At 38.0% G+C, this 14,620-nt stretch overlaps 1 protein-coding gene across 6 annotated transcripts in view; it reads left to right on the top strand.

The window, feature by feature from the left end:
• Positions 1 to 14,620, top strand: part of LOC135104147 (snake venom 5'-nucleotidase-like) — a 90,329-nt gene that overhangs the window by 59,325 nt on the left and 16,384 nt on the right. For 4 of the 6 annotated variants that reach the window (XM_064011198.1, XM_064011195.1, XM_064011199.1 and 1 more), the window contains exons 6-12: positions 1,436 to 1,558; positions 2,407 to 2,572; positions 2,811 to 3,074; positions 3,777 to 4,027; positions 10,791 to 10,918; positions 11,303 to 11,431; positions 11,854 to 11,971. In XM_064011198.1, the coding sequence (XP_063867268.1) occupies positions 1,436 to 1,558; positions 2,407 to 2,572; positions 2,811 to 3,074; positions 3,777 to 4,027; positions 10,791 to 10,918; positions 11,303 to 11,431; positions 11,854 to 11,971 (1,179 nt within the window). The remainder of the gene's footprint in view (positions 1 to 1,435; positions 1,559 to 2,406; positions 2,573 to 2,810; positions 3,075 to 3,776; positions 4,028 to 10,790; positions 10,919 to 11,302; positions 11,432 to 11,853; positions 11,972 to 14,620) is intronic. The other 2 variants (XM_064011200.1, XM_064011201.1) reach the window with 1 other exon arrangement.

Genomic DNA, 14,620 nt, shown 5'->3' with positions numbered 1-14,620 from the left:
TCCACGTCTTTTCATAGATGTCCAACCCTTCAGGATTTAAACAGTTCACATAGGGAAGCCATAGAATGCCTGACTTCTGATCTCTCTATAATTTCAGATTGGGGCAGAGCAAACTTATTAATGTTCAATGCCTCAAAAACTCAATTCCTCCATCTATCAACTCAACACAACCTTCTAGATAATTATCCCTTCTTTTTCAGTGACACTCAACTGTCCCCCTCTTCTATACTGAACATCCTTGGTCTGTCCTTTACTCATAAACTAAACTGGAAACTTCACATCTCATCTCTAGCTAAGACAGCTTCTATGAAGTTAAGCATTCTGAGTCATCTCTGCCAGTTTTTCTCAGCCTCCCCGGCTGCTAACTCTGTACAGGAGCCTTATCCATCCATGTATGGAGTATACTTCACATGTATGGGGGTGGGGGGGAAAATTCCACTTATACCCCTATTTTAAACAGGGTGGAATCAAAAGCTTTTTGTTTTATCAACTCTTCTCCTCTACTGACTGTCTTCAGCCTCTTTCTCATCACCACAATGTTGCATCTCTTGCTATGTTCTACCACTGATTTCACACCTCCTGCTCTTCTGATCTTGCTAACTGCATGCCCCCCTTCGTCCTGCACCCTCGCTACACAAGATTTACTTCTTTCTCTCATCCCTATTCTGTCCACCTCTCTAATGGAAGAGTTAACCAGTACTCTCAATCATTCATCCCTTTCTCTGGTAAACTCTGGAACTCTCTGCCTGTTTCCGTATTTCCTTCTTTCTATGACTTGAACTCATTTAAGAGGGAGGTTTCAAGACATTTATCCTTCAATTTTCAATGATTCTCTTTACATCTCTTTTGGGAATGGCACTTCAGTGGGATTTTTTTTTTTTTTTGTATCCCTTGGCCAGTGACCCTCTTACATAAAAATAAAAAAAATAAAAAAATGCCGAAGGCTAGATTGAATCCATCTTAGCCTCTGAGCCTCTACAGAGAGAGAGAGAAAACAGATCCCCACTGACCATCTTTCCCCATGTATCAGTCATGCAGGCATACTTGTATCAACAACTCTTCACATTAGAGCTTAACACCAGAACTGGTTAACCATGTTACACCCCACATCTGATCTGGTCAGTTAGTCATACTCGTACCATAAGTGGGTGAACTTGATGCAAAGGTTCTCAAGTCTGCATCACATTTATGCATCCATAGTTGTCCATTCAGACCCATCAGTTGTATCTATTGTTTCTTGCTCCAGAAATCCCTCTTGCATCTTACATCCTCCTAACATTATCTATATTTCAGGTTCAAGTAAAGCTTGATTTATAATAACACTTTATTGCACATTCAGAATAACCTAACTGTTCTAATGTAAAAAAAAATCATACATTATCCAGATTAAGGTGTGTGTTTAATTCTGTAATGTTGTCTCATGATCTTATTTCAGGGCTGTGACTATGTTATTGCACTAACACACATGCGGACACCCAACGACATAAGGCTTGCAGAAAATGTTGAGGAAATTGATCTCATTTTAGGAGGTCATGATCATGTCTATGAAGAGTTAAAGGTGAGCATTATTTTCTGGATATTACATGGGTTTTTTTTTTTTCATTCTTCTTTTTTATTCCTTCCTTTACATTACATACTGTAGACATGGAAAGAAGAAAAATTAAGACAGAATTACTTGATCAATGACAGTAAAAATATTTTTCTTAAAGACTGTAATTTTAGTTTTGCCTGAGTCTGTGTATCACAACTTTCTTTCTTTTCGTATTGTTTATCTCTCTTTATACTAAGTTGAGATCTTCATTTTAAAGGGGAGAGCTGAGTTTAGATATCAAGCCTTGTTTCAGGATAGGAATGAAAACACATACAGGATTCCATACTGGGAGTGTAGTTGCAGTGTTCTACCTCAGATATGTAGCATGTAACCATGCTGGGTCCCTGCCACTAAGATATTCCAAGCTTGCATTAAGAAAACTAGCCATTGTATCCCATATTCACTTTCAGATAGTCTCTCTCTCTCTCTCTCTCTCTCTCTCTCTCTCTCTCTCTCTCTCTCTCTCTCTCTCTCTCTCTCTCTCTCTCTCTCTCTCTCTCTCTCTCTCTCTCTCTCTCTCTCTCTCTCTCTCTCTCTCTCTCTCTCTCTCCCTCGAGTACATATTTCCAAAGTGGACATTGAATGGGAAAGTGTTTTCTGTAAACATCTGAAAAAGAACTATATAACTCATCTCTCTCATCTTTGAAACACCATTGCTCACAAACAAGAATTGCTAGTTATTCAATGGTATTAGTAATGAGCTTTTACAGCTTAGACATCCCAAGCCCTGGTGGCAACCTCAAAGGAAAAAGGTCACTGGAAATATGTGGTCTTAACAAACAGAAATTGTGCATTTACAAGTTCCTTTTTTACAGGTGAATGGTAAAACTATCTTGAAAAGTGGGACAGACTTCAGGGAGTTTTCTGCACTGACCCTCACCCAGCAGAGTAAAGGGGTTAATGTAGATATAAAGAAGGTGGTTGTGGATTCTGCATTTGAACCTGATGCTGAGCTGAAGGAAGCTTTGTCTAAATATGAGGGTGAGTCTGCATATTATTTATATTGATGTGACTACACATCAATATAAATACACATGTAGATATTGATATCATAAGGTTGTGGATAGCTGAATATTGTCAGTGTGATAGTCTCTCTCCTCTTACAAACATAACCAGAAAGGTGGCCTACCCTCTTATATTATCCCATATTATCTCAATCTTACTTATTTGGAATTCATGTCCTTAGAGTCTGATAAGTTGTTTAAAATGTTTCTTGTAGAAATTGTGGGTAAGAAGATGGAGGAGGATTTGGGAAGCTTCAGTGTTGATTTGGATGGAAGATTTTCATCTATAAGAACTTCTGAAACCAACCTGGGCAACTTCGTGTGTGACATCATGCTGGCATCATGTAATGGCGATGTGGCTCTGCTGAATTCTGGAACGCTGAGATCTGATAGAATTCATCCCAAAGGAGAATTCAAGATGAGGGATTTGATGACCATTTTACCCATGCTGGACCCTCTTCTAGTCTTAGAAGTCACAGGTAGGTTACTTTGTATTGAAGCCATTCCTTATTGGCCTTAAAGAGGCAGCGTTTCCTATCTAACCTGCATATAAAATGTGATGTGGAATAGTTTTCATTGATATATCTGAAATGTTTCTTTTTGTTTAGCACACATTATTAAACTTGTAGAGTTGTCTGTAAACTTGCATAATTGGGATTTTACTAAAGCAAGGCATAGTGTCTTGATTTACTGATCTCAAAGTAGTTCAATGATATGATGGATTATAAGAGTAAGGCAGATTATTCTGAGCCTTATCAGTAAAAAGTACTACATGAATGATCCCTTCATATCACCCTTTACTATTCCATGTGTTCACTGCCTTTGTGACAATACTCATGTAAGAGCTCTTTACATTCTGTTATTTAGATGTACTAAACACACCTACTATGTCACCTTACAAGTGATTTACGAGTACTCTTCCTACTGTGTACTTCCTTTCCTGTAAATGCTCCTTTTTTTATAGAGTAGCTACTAAACTATATCATCCATTATTCCACTGTCAATTTAATTTTAAACAAAACCAAAAAAACAAATTCCAGTGATTATTTAATCTACTCTTACTTCACTCACATTCTTATCTCTTATTTCTCACAAAATTAATATGTAGAGAAAATATTAATGAGAATTGTTTCTTAATTTAGAGAGACCTTGAAATAGCTAATTCAAGTAATATTCAACAGGAGAGAAGCTTTTAGCAGCCCTTGAGAATGGAGTGTCCCAGTACCCAAAGTTGGAAGGCCGTTTCCCCCAAGTGGCCGGCGTGCAGTTTGTGTTTGACCCCAATGGTGAACCGGGGTCACGAGTGGTCAGGGACTCGGTGAAGATTGGGGATGAATACCTAGACCTCACATCTACATACCGCATGGTGACTAAGGCTTACATGAAAGATGGACGTGATGGATACAACATGCTTGTGGACTGCCCCATCTTGGTAAGGCACCAACACTGTGGCCAGGGACTGTCTGTACCTTTCAGTGTGCAGTTTCTGCTTCTGCATATAATTGAGGAACTAGAAGACTGTAGACACCTGTTGAAGCAATAATTATTCCCAATGAGGTTTAAAGCACTGTTCAGAGGGTGCTGTGAACTTATCATTAAACCCAGCTGTGACCTCACTGAATGATTCGCTTTGTGTCTAACAACACAAGGGGGCAGTCACAGCCTGCCCTCTAAAGACAACTCTCTTCCTCCACACAAAACTACAAGCACCTAATAACACACACACCCTTCACTCAGAAATTTCAAAATTATCATGGCGACTCTTACACCAGCCTCAGAGTTCCCATCTGGGGAGGGGACCATAAATGTCCCCAGGTCAGACTGCCTTTCTGTCGACGACCCTAAGTGTCTTGACACCACCCTCAACTTTTCTTCATTAACTTTTGCAACATTCGCAGTCTAAGATCTGATTTTCAATCTGTAGAATAACACCTCTTCTCTTCTAAACCTCATCTTCTTTTCCTCACTGAAACTCAGGTGTCTGAGGCAACTGACAGTATCCCCTTTTTTGTTCCCTCCTACTTTCTCTATCCTCATTTTCGATCCAAAGCTGGATGTTGCATTTATGTGCGCAATGACTTAACCTGCTCTCATGCCCACGCTCTTGAATCTTCTGAGTTTTCCACCATCTGACTATGACTACAGAGTCACTCTCAAACTAAATTTATCTGTGCTGTATACCTCTCACCTAACTCCTCTGACTATAAAATTCTTTGACCACTTAACTTCCAAAGTGGAACACATTCTGACCCTCGTCCCTTTTGCAGAGATCTCCATTCTTGGAGACTTCCATGTTCACCACCAGCTTTGGCTTTTCTTTCCCTTCACTGACCATCCTGGTGAACTAGCCTTTAACTTTGCTATCCTCCATGACCTAGAGCAATTGGTGCAACACCCTACTCGTATTCCTAACCATCTTGGAGATATGCCCAACATTCTTGACCTTTTCCTGACCTCTAATCCTTCTGCTTATGCTGTCACCCTTTCTTCTCCATTGGGCTCCTCCAATCACAATCTCATATCTGTATCTTGTCCTGTTACTCCAATCCCTCCTCAGGATCCCCCTAAGCGAAAGTGCCTCTGGCATTTTGCCTCTGCTAGTTGGGTGGACCTGAGGAGGTATTTTGCTGATTTTCCTTGGAATGACTACTGCTTCCGTGTCCGAGGCCCATGTTTATGTGCTGAGCGCATAACAGAGGTGATAGTGTCTGGCATAGAGGCGTACATTCCTCACTTTTTCTTGACCTAAACCTTCCAAACCTTGGTTTAACACAGCTTGTTCTCGTGCTATACATGATAGAGAGGTGGCTCACAAAAGGTGAGCCACCTCCATCACCAGAATCTCATGCACTTTATATTTCTGCCCAGAACCATGCCAGGTCTGTTCTCCAACTAGCCAAAAACTTCTTCATTAACAGAAAGTGTCAAAACCTTTCAAGATCTAACTCCCCTCATGACTTCTGGCATCTAGCCAAAAATATCTCCAATAACTTTGCTTCTTCTTTCCCTCCTTTATTTCAACCAGATGGCACCACTGCTATCACATCTATTTCTACAGCTGAACTCTTCGCTCAAACCTTTGCTAAAAACTCTACCTTGGACAATTCTGGGCTTGTTCCTCCCTCTCTTCCTCCCTCTGACTACTTCATGCTACCTATTAAAATTCTTTGCAATGATGGTTTCCATGCCCTTGCTGGCCTAAACCCTCGGAAGGCTTATGGACCTGATGGGGTCCCTCCTATTCTTCTCCGAAACTGTGCCTCTGTGCTTGCACCCTGCCTAATCAAACTCTTTCAGCTCTGTCTGTCAACATCTACCTTTCCTTCTTGCTGGAAGTTTGCCTACATTCAGCCTGTTCCTAAAAAGGGTGACTGTTCTAATTCCTCAAACTACCATCCTATTGCTTTAATTTCCTGCCTATCTAAAGTTTTTGAATTTATCCTCAACAGGAAGATTCTTAAACATCTATCACTTCACAACCTTCTATCTGATCACCAGTATGGGTTCTGTCAAGGCCACTCTACTGGTGATCTTCTGGCTTTCCTTACTGAGTCTTGGTCATCCTCTTTTAGAGATTTTGGTGAAACTTGTGCTGTTGCCTTGGACATATCAAAAGCTTTTGATAGAGTCTGGCACAAAGCTTTGATTTCCAAACTACCCTCCTACAGCTTCAATCCTTCTCTCTGTAATTTCATCTCAAGTTTCCTTTCTGACCATTCTATTGCTGCTGTGGTAGACGGTCACTGTTCTTCTCCTAAATCTCTTAACAGTGGTGTTCCTCAGGGTTCTGTCCTGTCACCCACTCTCTTCTTATTATTCATTAATGATCTTCTAAACCAAACTTCTTGTCCTATCCACTCCTTCGCTGATGATACCACCCTGCACTTTTCCACGTCTTTTCATAGACATCCAACCCTTCAGGAAGTAAACATTTCATGCAAGGAAGCTACAGAACGCTTGACTTCTGATCTTTCTAAAATTTCTGATTGGGGCAAAGCAAACTTGGTATTGTTCAATGCCTCAAAAACTCAATTCCTCCATCTATCAACTCGACACAACCTTCCAGACAACTATCCCCTCTTCTTCAGTGACACTCAACTGTCCCCCTTTTCTACACTGAACATCCTCAGTCTGTCCTTTACTTATAATCTGAACTGGAAACTTCACATATCATCTCTAGCTAAAACAGCTTCTATGAAGTTAGGCATTCTGAGACATCTCCGCCAGTTCTTCTCACCCACCCAGCTGCTAACTCTGTACAAGGGCCTTATCTGTCCATGTATGGAGTATGCATTCACATGTCTGGAGGGTTCCGCTCATACTGCTCTTCTAGACAGGATGGAATCAAAAGCTTTTCGTCTCATCAACTCCTCTCCTCTAACTGACTGTCTTCAGCCTCTCTCATTGCCACAATGTTGCATCTCTAGCTGTCTTCTACCGCTATTTTCATGCTAACTGCTCTTCTTATCTTGCTAACTGCATGCCTCCCCTCCTCCTGCAGCCTCGCTGCACAAGACTTTCTTCTTTCTCTCACCCCTATTCTGTCCACCTTTCTAACGCAAGAGTTAACCAGTATTCTCAGTCATTCATCCCTCTCTCTGGTAAACTCTGGAACTCCCTGCCTGCTTCTGTATTTCCACCTTCCTATGACTTTAATTCCTTCAAGAGGGAGGTTTCAAGACACTTATCCTTCAGTTTTTGACTACCACTTTGGATCTTTTTATGGGACTGGCATTTCAATGGGCTTTTTTTTTATTTGATTTTTGTTGCCCTTGGCCAGTGTTCCTCTTACATATAAAAAAAAAACTGTTTTCATTCAAAACCTTATTTCAATTTATTATTGAGCTATTTTACTGTGTATGTCATTCCTTTCTTCGTAGGAAAATTTAGTTGGTAAGTCTACAGTTTTGCAGAACGAGTTTCTTTGTTTTTCAAGGTTAAGTGTACCTCTTAATTATTTTCTTCTTTATTTCTCATGGTAAGATGTATTTCATAACCAACAATGAGGCTCCTGTACTTGGTTAGTGATATGATTGGCTGTGTGATTTTGGACACTATGTCTTTCACTTACAGGTTTTTCCGAGGTGGAGTCACTCTTGACTTGTTACATCCTTTGCATGTTATGTTGTCCTTCATCTCATGTGTTTTAAGAGATGTTAGAGAGACTAAGTAATACAGTGTGTGGACAGGATTAAGTAAAGACACTTCAATAATGATCTCAAGGGAATCTTGACGCATAAACTGTACAATAGGGTTTCAGTGGTCAGTGGTGTGCAATTATCAGTATAAAATAAGTTCTCAAAAACAATTTTTACTATTATAACATGAGAGATTCTGTAGAAAATATAGGAAGACCAAATATTAGTTCATTATTTACATTAGTTCAGGTGTGGCGATGTAGTGAAGTTGCGCAGTTTGTCACTTTGAGCTAGCGGGTGTCAGGCGGTGAGCGGTGTTGGTGGTGTCATTTGATCATTCAGGTTGTATATATTTGTGATGTACATACAGTACAAATATACATACATACATACAAATATTCTCTGTCACACACATGCATGCACGCACACATGTGTGCACACACAAATTATACAAAGAAAACAGGAAAACTATGGGAAAAGTAAATATAGATGATCTTAGGAGATTCTATGAAGAAATGGACTGAAGAAAGCTGAAAAGAGCAAATGATGTGCAAGATAAGTATGACATTTTTGTGGAATTATATAAGACAGGAGTGAATAAATATGCCCCACTATACAAACCTAAAGAAAAAAGGAAAACAGGTGTGGTTCAGTGCAAGATGTGCAAAAGCAAAGAAAAAAAAAGATTAAGCATGGATAAAAATGAAAAGAAATAAAAAAAATAAGGAAGACTTTAAGATAGCAAGTAATGGATATGTGAAAATAAGGAGAGAGGAAGAGAAAGGATATGAAAAAGATATAGTTGAAAAGTGCAAGGATGAACCAAACTGTTCTACAGATGCATAAAAGAAAAACTGGAAAAATTGAAGAATGGAAATGAAACATATGAAGACCCAAAAAAACATGAGTGAATTGCTAAACAAAAATTTTCAGTAAGTTTTCACAGAAGAATCAGAACTTAAAGAACCACAAGATGAGAAAACAAAAAAGTAAATGGAGGAATTTACAGTAATCAAAGAAGTTTATAAAATGATGGAGGAACTGGAAGAGAGAAAAGCAACAGGACTAGATGGAGTATCAGGTCTTATTTTAAAAGAGTGCATGAAACAGTTAATTGAACCTGTATATGACATAATAAAGTGCTCATTATCAACTGGAAGAGTGCCTAAGAAATGAAAGAGAGCAGGCATAGTGGAAAGAAAGAAGAACCACTAAACTGTAGACCAGTATCAATGACCAGCATAGTATGTAAGATATGTGAAAAAAAAGTGATAAAGAAGCAGTGGACAAAATTTCAAGAAAATAAACATGATATAATATTAGAAAAACAGTATGGCTTTAGACAAAAATGATCATGTGTAACAAATTTGATGAGCTTCTATTCAAGTGATACAATGCAGGAGAGGGATGGATGGGTACTTAGATCTAAAAAAAAAAAGCTTTTGACAAAGTTCCCCACAACAGGCTACTATGTAAACTACAAAATGTAGGAGGATCAAATGGAAAAATAATAAATTGGATAGAAAGCTACTTAAGGGGAAGAGAAATGAGAATGCTAGTAAAAGATGTAAAATCAAAATGGAGAAAAGTAGATAGTGGAGTACCACAAGGATCAGTGCTAGCACCTATATTTTTCCTGATCTACATAAATGATATGCCTGAAGGAGTAAAGAGTTACATGAGTTTGTTTGCAGATGATGCAAAATTACAAAGACATATAAGAAACAACAAAGACATGAAATTCTAGAAGAGGATTTGAATAAAACCTGGGACTGGAGCAAGAATTGGGAGATGGAATTTAATGTGAAAAAATGTCATGTAATGGAAGAGAAAAGTGAAAGAAGACCAAAATGGACATATAAAATGGGAAATGACGAAATAATAAAAGTATAAGAAGAGAAAGATCTGGGAGTGATAATACAGGATAGTCAATAGTCAGAAAAACCTGTAGAAAAGATATTCAGAGATACATATAGAATGGTGAGAAATATTGGAACAGTATTCCACTACATGGATAAAGATATGTTGAGAAAGATAATTACCACTATGATTAAGCCAAAGCTGGAATATGCTGAATCAGTGTGGTCTCCCCATAAGAAGAAACATGTAAAATAAAAAAAACTAGAAAGGAGACAAAGGATGGCAATGAAGATGGTTCCAGAACTGGAAGAATTAACATATGAAGACAGGTTAGAGAAAATTAATCTACCAACACTGGAACAAAGAAGAGAAAGGGGAGATTTAATACTGATATATAGATTGTGGAATGAAGTGGAAGAAATTTATTATGAGAAATTGCTGCTAAGAGAAGAAGGAAATAAAAATTTCACACGGACACAGCAAAACAATAAGAAAAGGAAGATGCTTGAGTAACATGGAGAAATATAGTTTCCCACAGAGAAATACAGAAGTTTGGAACAAGCTAAGTGAGGATGTAGTGTTGGCAACAAGTGTGCACAACTTTAAGGAAAAACTGGACAAGTGTAGATATGGAGACAGGACCACACAAGCATAGCTCAGGCCCTGTAAATTATAACTTAGTAATTACACATACACACACACACACACACACACACATAGAAGAGAGAGAGAGAGAGAGAGAGAGAGAGAGAGAGAGAGAGAGAGAGAGAGAGAGAGGACTCACTCACCTGAGATGCCAAACGTCATTTCAAGACATATGGGAGCAAAATATAGGCCACCAAGTTTGGAAATAGCCCTCACATCATATGATGCAAGTTGAAGTTATATATTGTTCATCATTTGATGTATGTCACAGTTTACAGATTAATTAAAGAATAGGCATCATGGAAGGGACATTACTTTGAAGATTTTAATGATTTTCATGTAAGCATTATATTCCATTATGGAAAATAGTTCACTAAAATTGATACACATGTGTTTGTATTAAGAAATATTTGCACAATAAATGTTATAAAATTAATGGGATGTTGTGTATCTGTAAGGAATTAATAATATGCAACTTCTCATTGCATGGCATAAAATTGTCGCCTCAATTTAGTACAAGAACAAGGGATATATTCTCTTTTTTTTTCACAGCAAGATGAAGAGCAATGTCCCATGCTTTCCACGGCTGTGCAGAACCACTTTACTGCCATCCAGAGTCACTTGGGCAAGTCTCGTCGTAATTCAATTCATAGACAGTCACTTGTCCTTCTTTCAAGAAGGTAATGTTGTCTTAACTGAAATATGTGAAGTTTTTATTTATTTGAGTGAATTAATCTTTACTTTTTGACACTTACCTAAAATTTAAACATAATCAGATATATCATGAGGTTGACATTTTAAATTAACACTCAGACATGTTATGTCTTATTAATAAACAATTTATTGCTTTCCATTTATGAAAGACCAACTTCATGATATATGCAGGTAACAATATTGTGCATGCAAGCTTTAGCTTGAGCATTTTATTGACTAATAAAATAGGTTGTGTTTGTGATTTGTATTTGTATCTGTATTTTTTTTTTCTCTCTCTCTCTCCCTCCTGGAACACTAAGGAAGTGAGCTTTGCTGTTAATAACCTAACATGCCCTACCCACCTCATACAGACACAGTCTCATACGTCAAGATGATGAAGTCCCTCCCTCAGCCCGAGGCTCAGGACACGCCCGCCTTGGCCGCTCTGTATCCACAGACTCAGCACTCTCCACTGCCTCTTCAGGCTCAGTATCCTCTGCGTGAGTAACAAGGAATGGAAAGGTGTAGCCCTCAGATGGGAGGATGATTTCTCTTTGTATAAGGTTATAGATGTCAATATGGTAGCAGTAAAATTCATTGATAGAGCTGGAACAGGGTTGCTGCTATCATTAAACAGTGTCTGCTCTTTGAAAGACCTACTTGCCAGTTCCCACAGATCTATGAGAAATGCTTCAATGTGCATCTAACAATGTTTATCCACATCAGCTGTTATATACTGCAGGGACAACATCACATCACCTATTAATGGTGCTTAAGGACCTCAGGTAGATTATATACTACAGGGACAACTATACATTACATCACCCATTAATTTGTGCTTGAGGACTTCAGGTAGATGTAACTACTTTCAGACAGTACAAATGGCCATTGTTTCTCAAACTTAAGAATTTCCACATTTCAGTTGCAGTAAGAGATCGCGATGGAGTTTATCACGGCAGGAAAGCTTCCATGAACTGGAGGATTTGGCCTGCAAACTGGCACCAAAAGTGGAAGGAAGAATAGTATTGGCCACTGATGAGGTGAGTGCAGATGTATGGTTTGTTTTGGTATGTCTTGTTGAGAAAATGAAATTGTATTTAAATGTGCACAATATCACTAAAACAAAGGTGATATTTGATATTGATACTATTCATTTACAAGTGTCATTCAAGAATTATCATAGTCTATGGAGATACTTAATTATTTTCAACTACTCCATTCTCTTGGTTTTAGTATTTTAGTGTGCACTAGTGATGGTCCGAGAATTATGTAATTAGGGGACTAAGGACAATGTTGACCAAGTCAAATGAAATCAAGTATGTGGCACTGTTCATTAAACAGAAGGAAATTGACTCCTTGCTCATTGAGGTGTTATATGACCCACAGTGCACCATGTACCTTAGATTGCATCTTCTCATAGATGTCCTCTTATATTAAAAAGTTTTCACTATTTTCAACTAATTTAACATTTTTTTTCTAGACAAACTAAGAATAAGCACTGTTAGTGATTTGTATTTGTATTTGGCCCCAACTTGGCCATCACTGGTGTGCACCACTTCTGAGAAAACACTTGTTCTTATTTCTGCATTACAGTATAACCTCTTCTTCATAACAAACCAATTAAGATAGGCATGGTTATTATAACTGAATGTTCATTATACCTGAGGGCAAGCCTCATTTGTCAGTCTGACACTAACCAATGGAGTTAGGTTAAACAGCAGCTAACTGCCTGATAAAAGGGCAGCTGAGAAACTTACTTGTGTTAATAATAAACACAGCAGTTATGCCATGGATTTAATAATAATAATGAGTGCTCACTGGCTGCTTGATGAATCCAAGACACCTCAGTGTCCTAGAATAAACACTCAGTCTTTTTCACACAAGCTGTCACTCACACCATAGTTACCCACACCCAAGTTAATCAAGAATATGGTGCTGGATTTCTCCATTGCCCATGGCCTCAGAGGTGTGCCAGCATTCTTGGGTAGAATCCTTTATTACACTTGAGACACATGAAGCACATCCAAACATGCTTATTGTGGGGAACAACACATTCCCTCTTCTTGCATACAAGCAATCTTTCTGTATCATGTCATAAAAGCCAGTCATCACTATGTTCTGCATCACTGGCCACATCATCAGTCACAAACTCCTCCTCACTAGTTTTGACACACTCACCCAGTCCAAATTCTTGGTCAGAAACTTGCTATATTTTATTTTTACCATACTACTTACTATATTTTATTTCACAAATTTCACAAATTACCATCAAGATCAGCCACTTTTCTAACTCAATTAGAGAACACAACATCCCTCTCTCATTGTCATGTCATATTATAAGCCTATGGAAACAGACATATATTAGTTATTCATTATAAACTGGTAAAAATTTGTGATGTACAGCATACATTGGAGTCAACATGCATTCCAGGAAAATGCAATGCTTGACTGAGATTATTAACATATCATTATATTGGCTGGTCATCCAGGGGATTGGAAACAATGAACCATTCACAGAGATTAATTTATAATATTCAGTCTCAAATCAAAACATACTTTGTCATCCAATCAGTCCGAACAAATGGGTGCATTGGCTGGTATTAAGAGTTCATTATCTGTTCAGCATCATTTTAAATGCGTCATCTGATCATGTTCTGGTGGGCAGATCTTATGTATGAGTGTCCCAGTCCAGTTTAGTCCAGCCTGGTCTGGTCTGACTGTTATGCTATCCACAAGTTTGTATCTATGAACCCAGGTATGTGTCATATGTACATACATAATTGAGTATATCAAATCTGGATTTGCATTTCACATACACAAATGCCTCATTGCAACTCATGAACTAATAAAAACAATCAAGCTATAATTTAAGCAATGTTGGCCAACAGTGCTTACATGAGCATGCAAAATTTTAATTCCTTACATGGATGTGTAAATCAAAGAATGAAAAAAAAAAAAGATATATCAATTTTCAACAATTTTAATACCCTAAATTATGTTTTGGTAAGAATGGAGACATAAACACAACAAAATTGAAAAATTCAATTAAATGGTATAGGGAGTAAAGCTTTGACTCAGTAGTTTTGAGTTATAGTTTGTTGAACTTAAGTATTATGCTGAGTGTCTTTAAGTGTAATGCTTTTAACAAACTCATCATATCATGGTCATCTTACAACTCTTGAATTTCAAAATGAGACCAATAGTTACTTTGCTACAAATAATTAAAGGTGAGGACAGTAGTCTGGAATCTTCACTCACTGAATGTGATCTCAGTAAGAATGGACAAGCACCACAGATGCAAAATTAAGTATACTATCCACAGATATGTGTAATAGACCATTGACTTGGAAAAATTTTTGAGTTATAGTGAGTTGAAGTTAGTAGGTGTCTGCCAAGGTGCTACTAGAAGGTAGAAGCTCCTGGCAAGAATTCTGTGCTGGATGTGTAACAGTGCTCATTCATTGCCTGTCAGATCATTTTCTTGGTTCTGTAGGATGTCAAACACACATTTGTTTGTCATGAGGCCTTACTTACATTAATTTTGAATGAAAAAAATAGGTATATAAATGGATTATTTATACCCATTGTTTTTCAGTTAAAAAGATTGACAGTATTAAATATATGTGACACTTGACCACAAATGGGGCAATATTAACCAAGCTTGAAGCAAATTTTAACTGTATGGAGGG

This window comes from Scylla paramamosain, chromosome 10 (genome assembly GCF_035594125.1).
Source record: "Scylla paramamosain isolate STU-SP2022 chromosome 10, ASM3559412v1, whole genome shotgun sequence".
NCBI lineage: Eukaryota > Metazoa > Arthropoda > Malacostraca > Decapoda > Portunidae > Scylla > Scylla paramamosain.
Note: the sequence above shows the minus strand (reverse complement) of the source record. Positions and strands in the feature narration are given on the sequence as shown.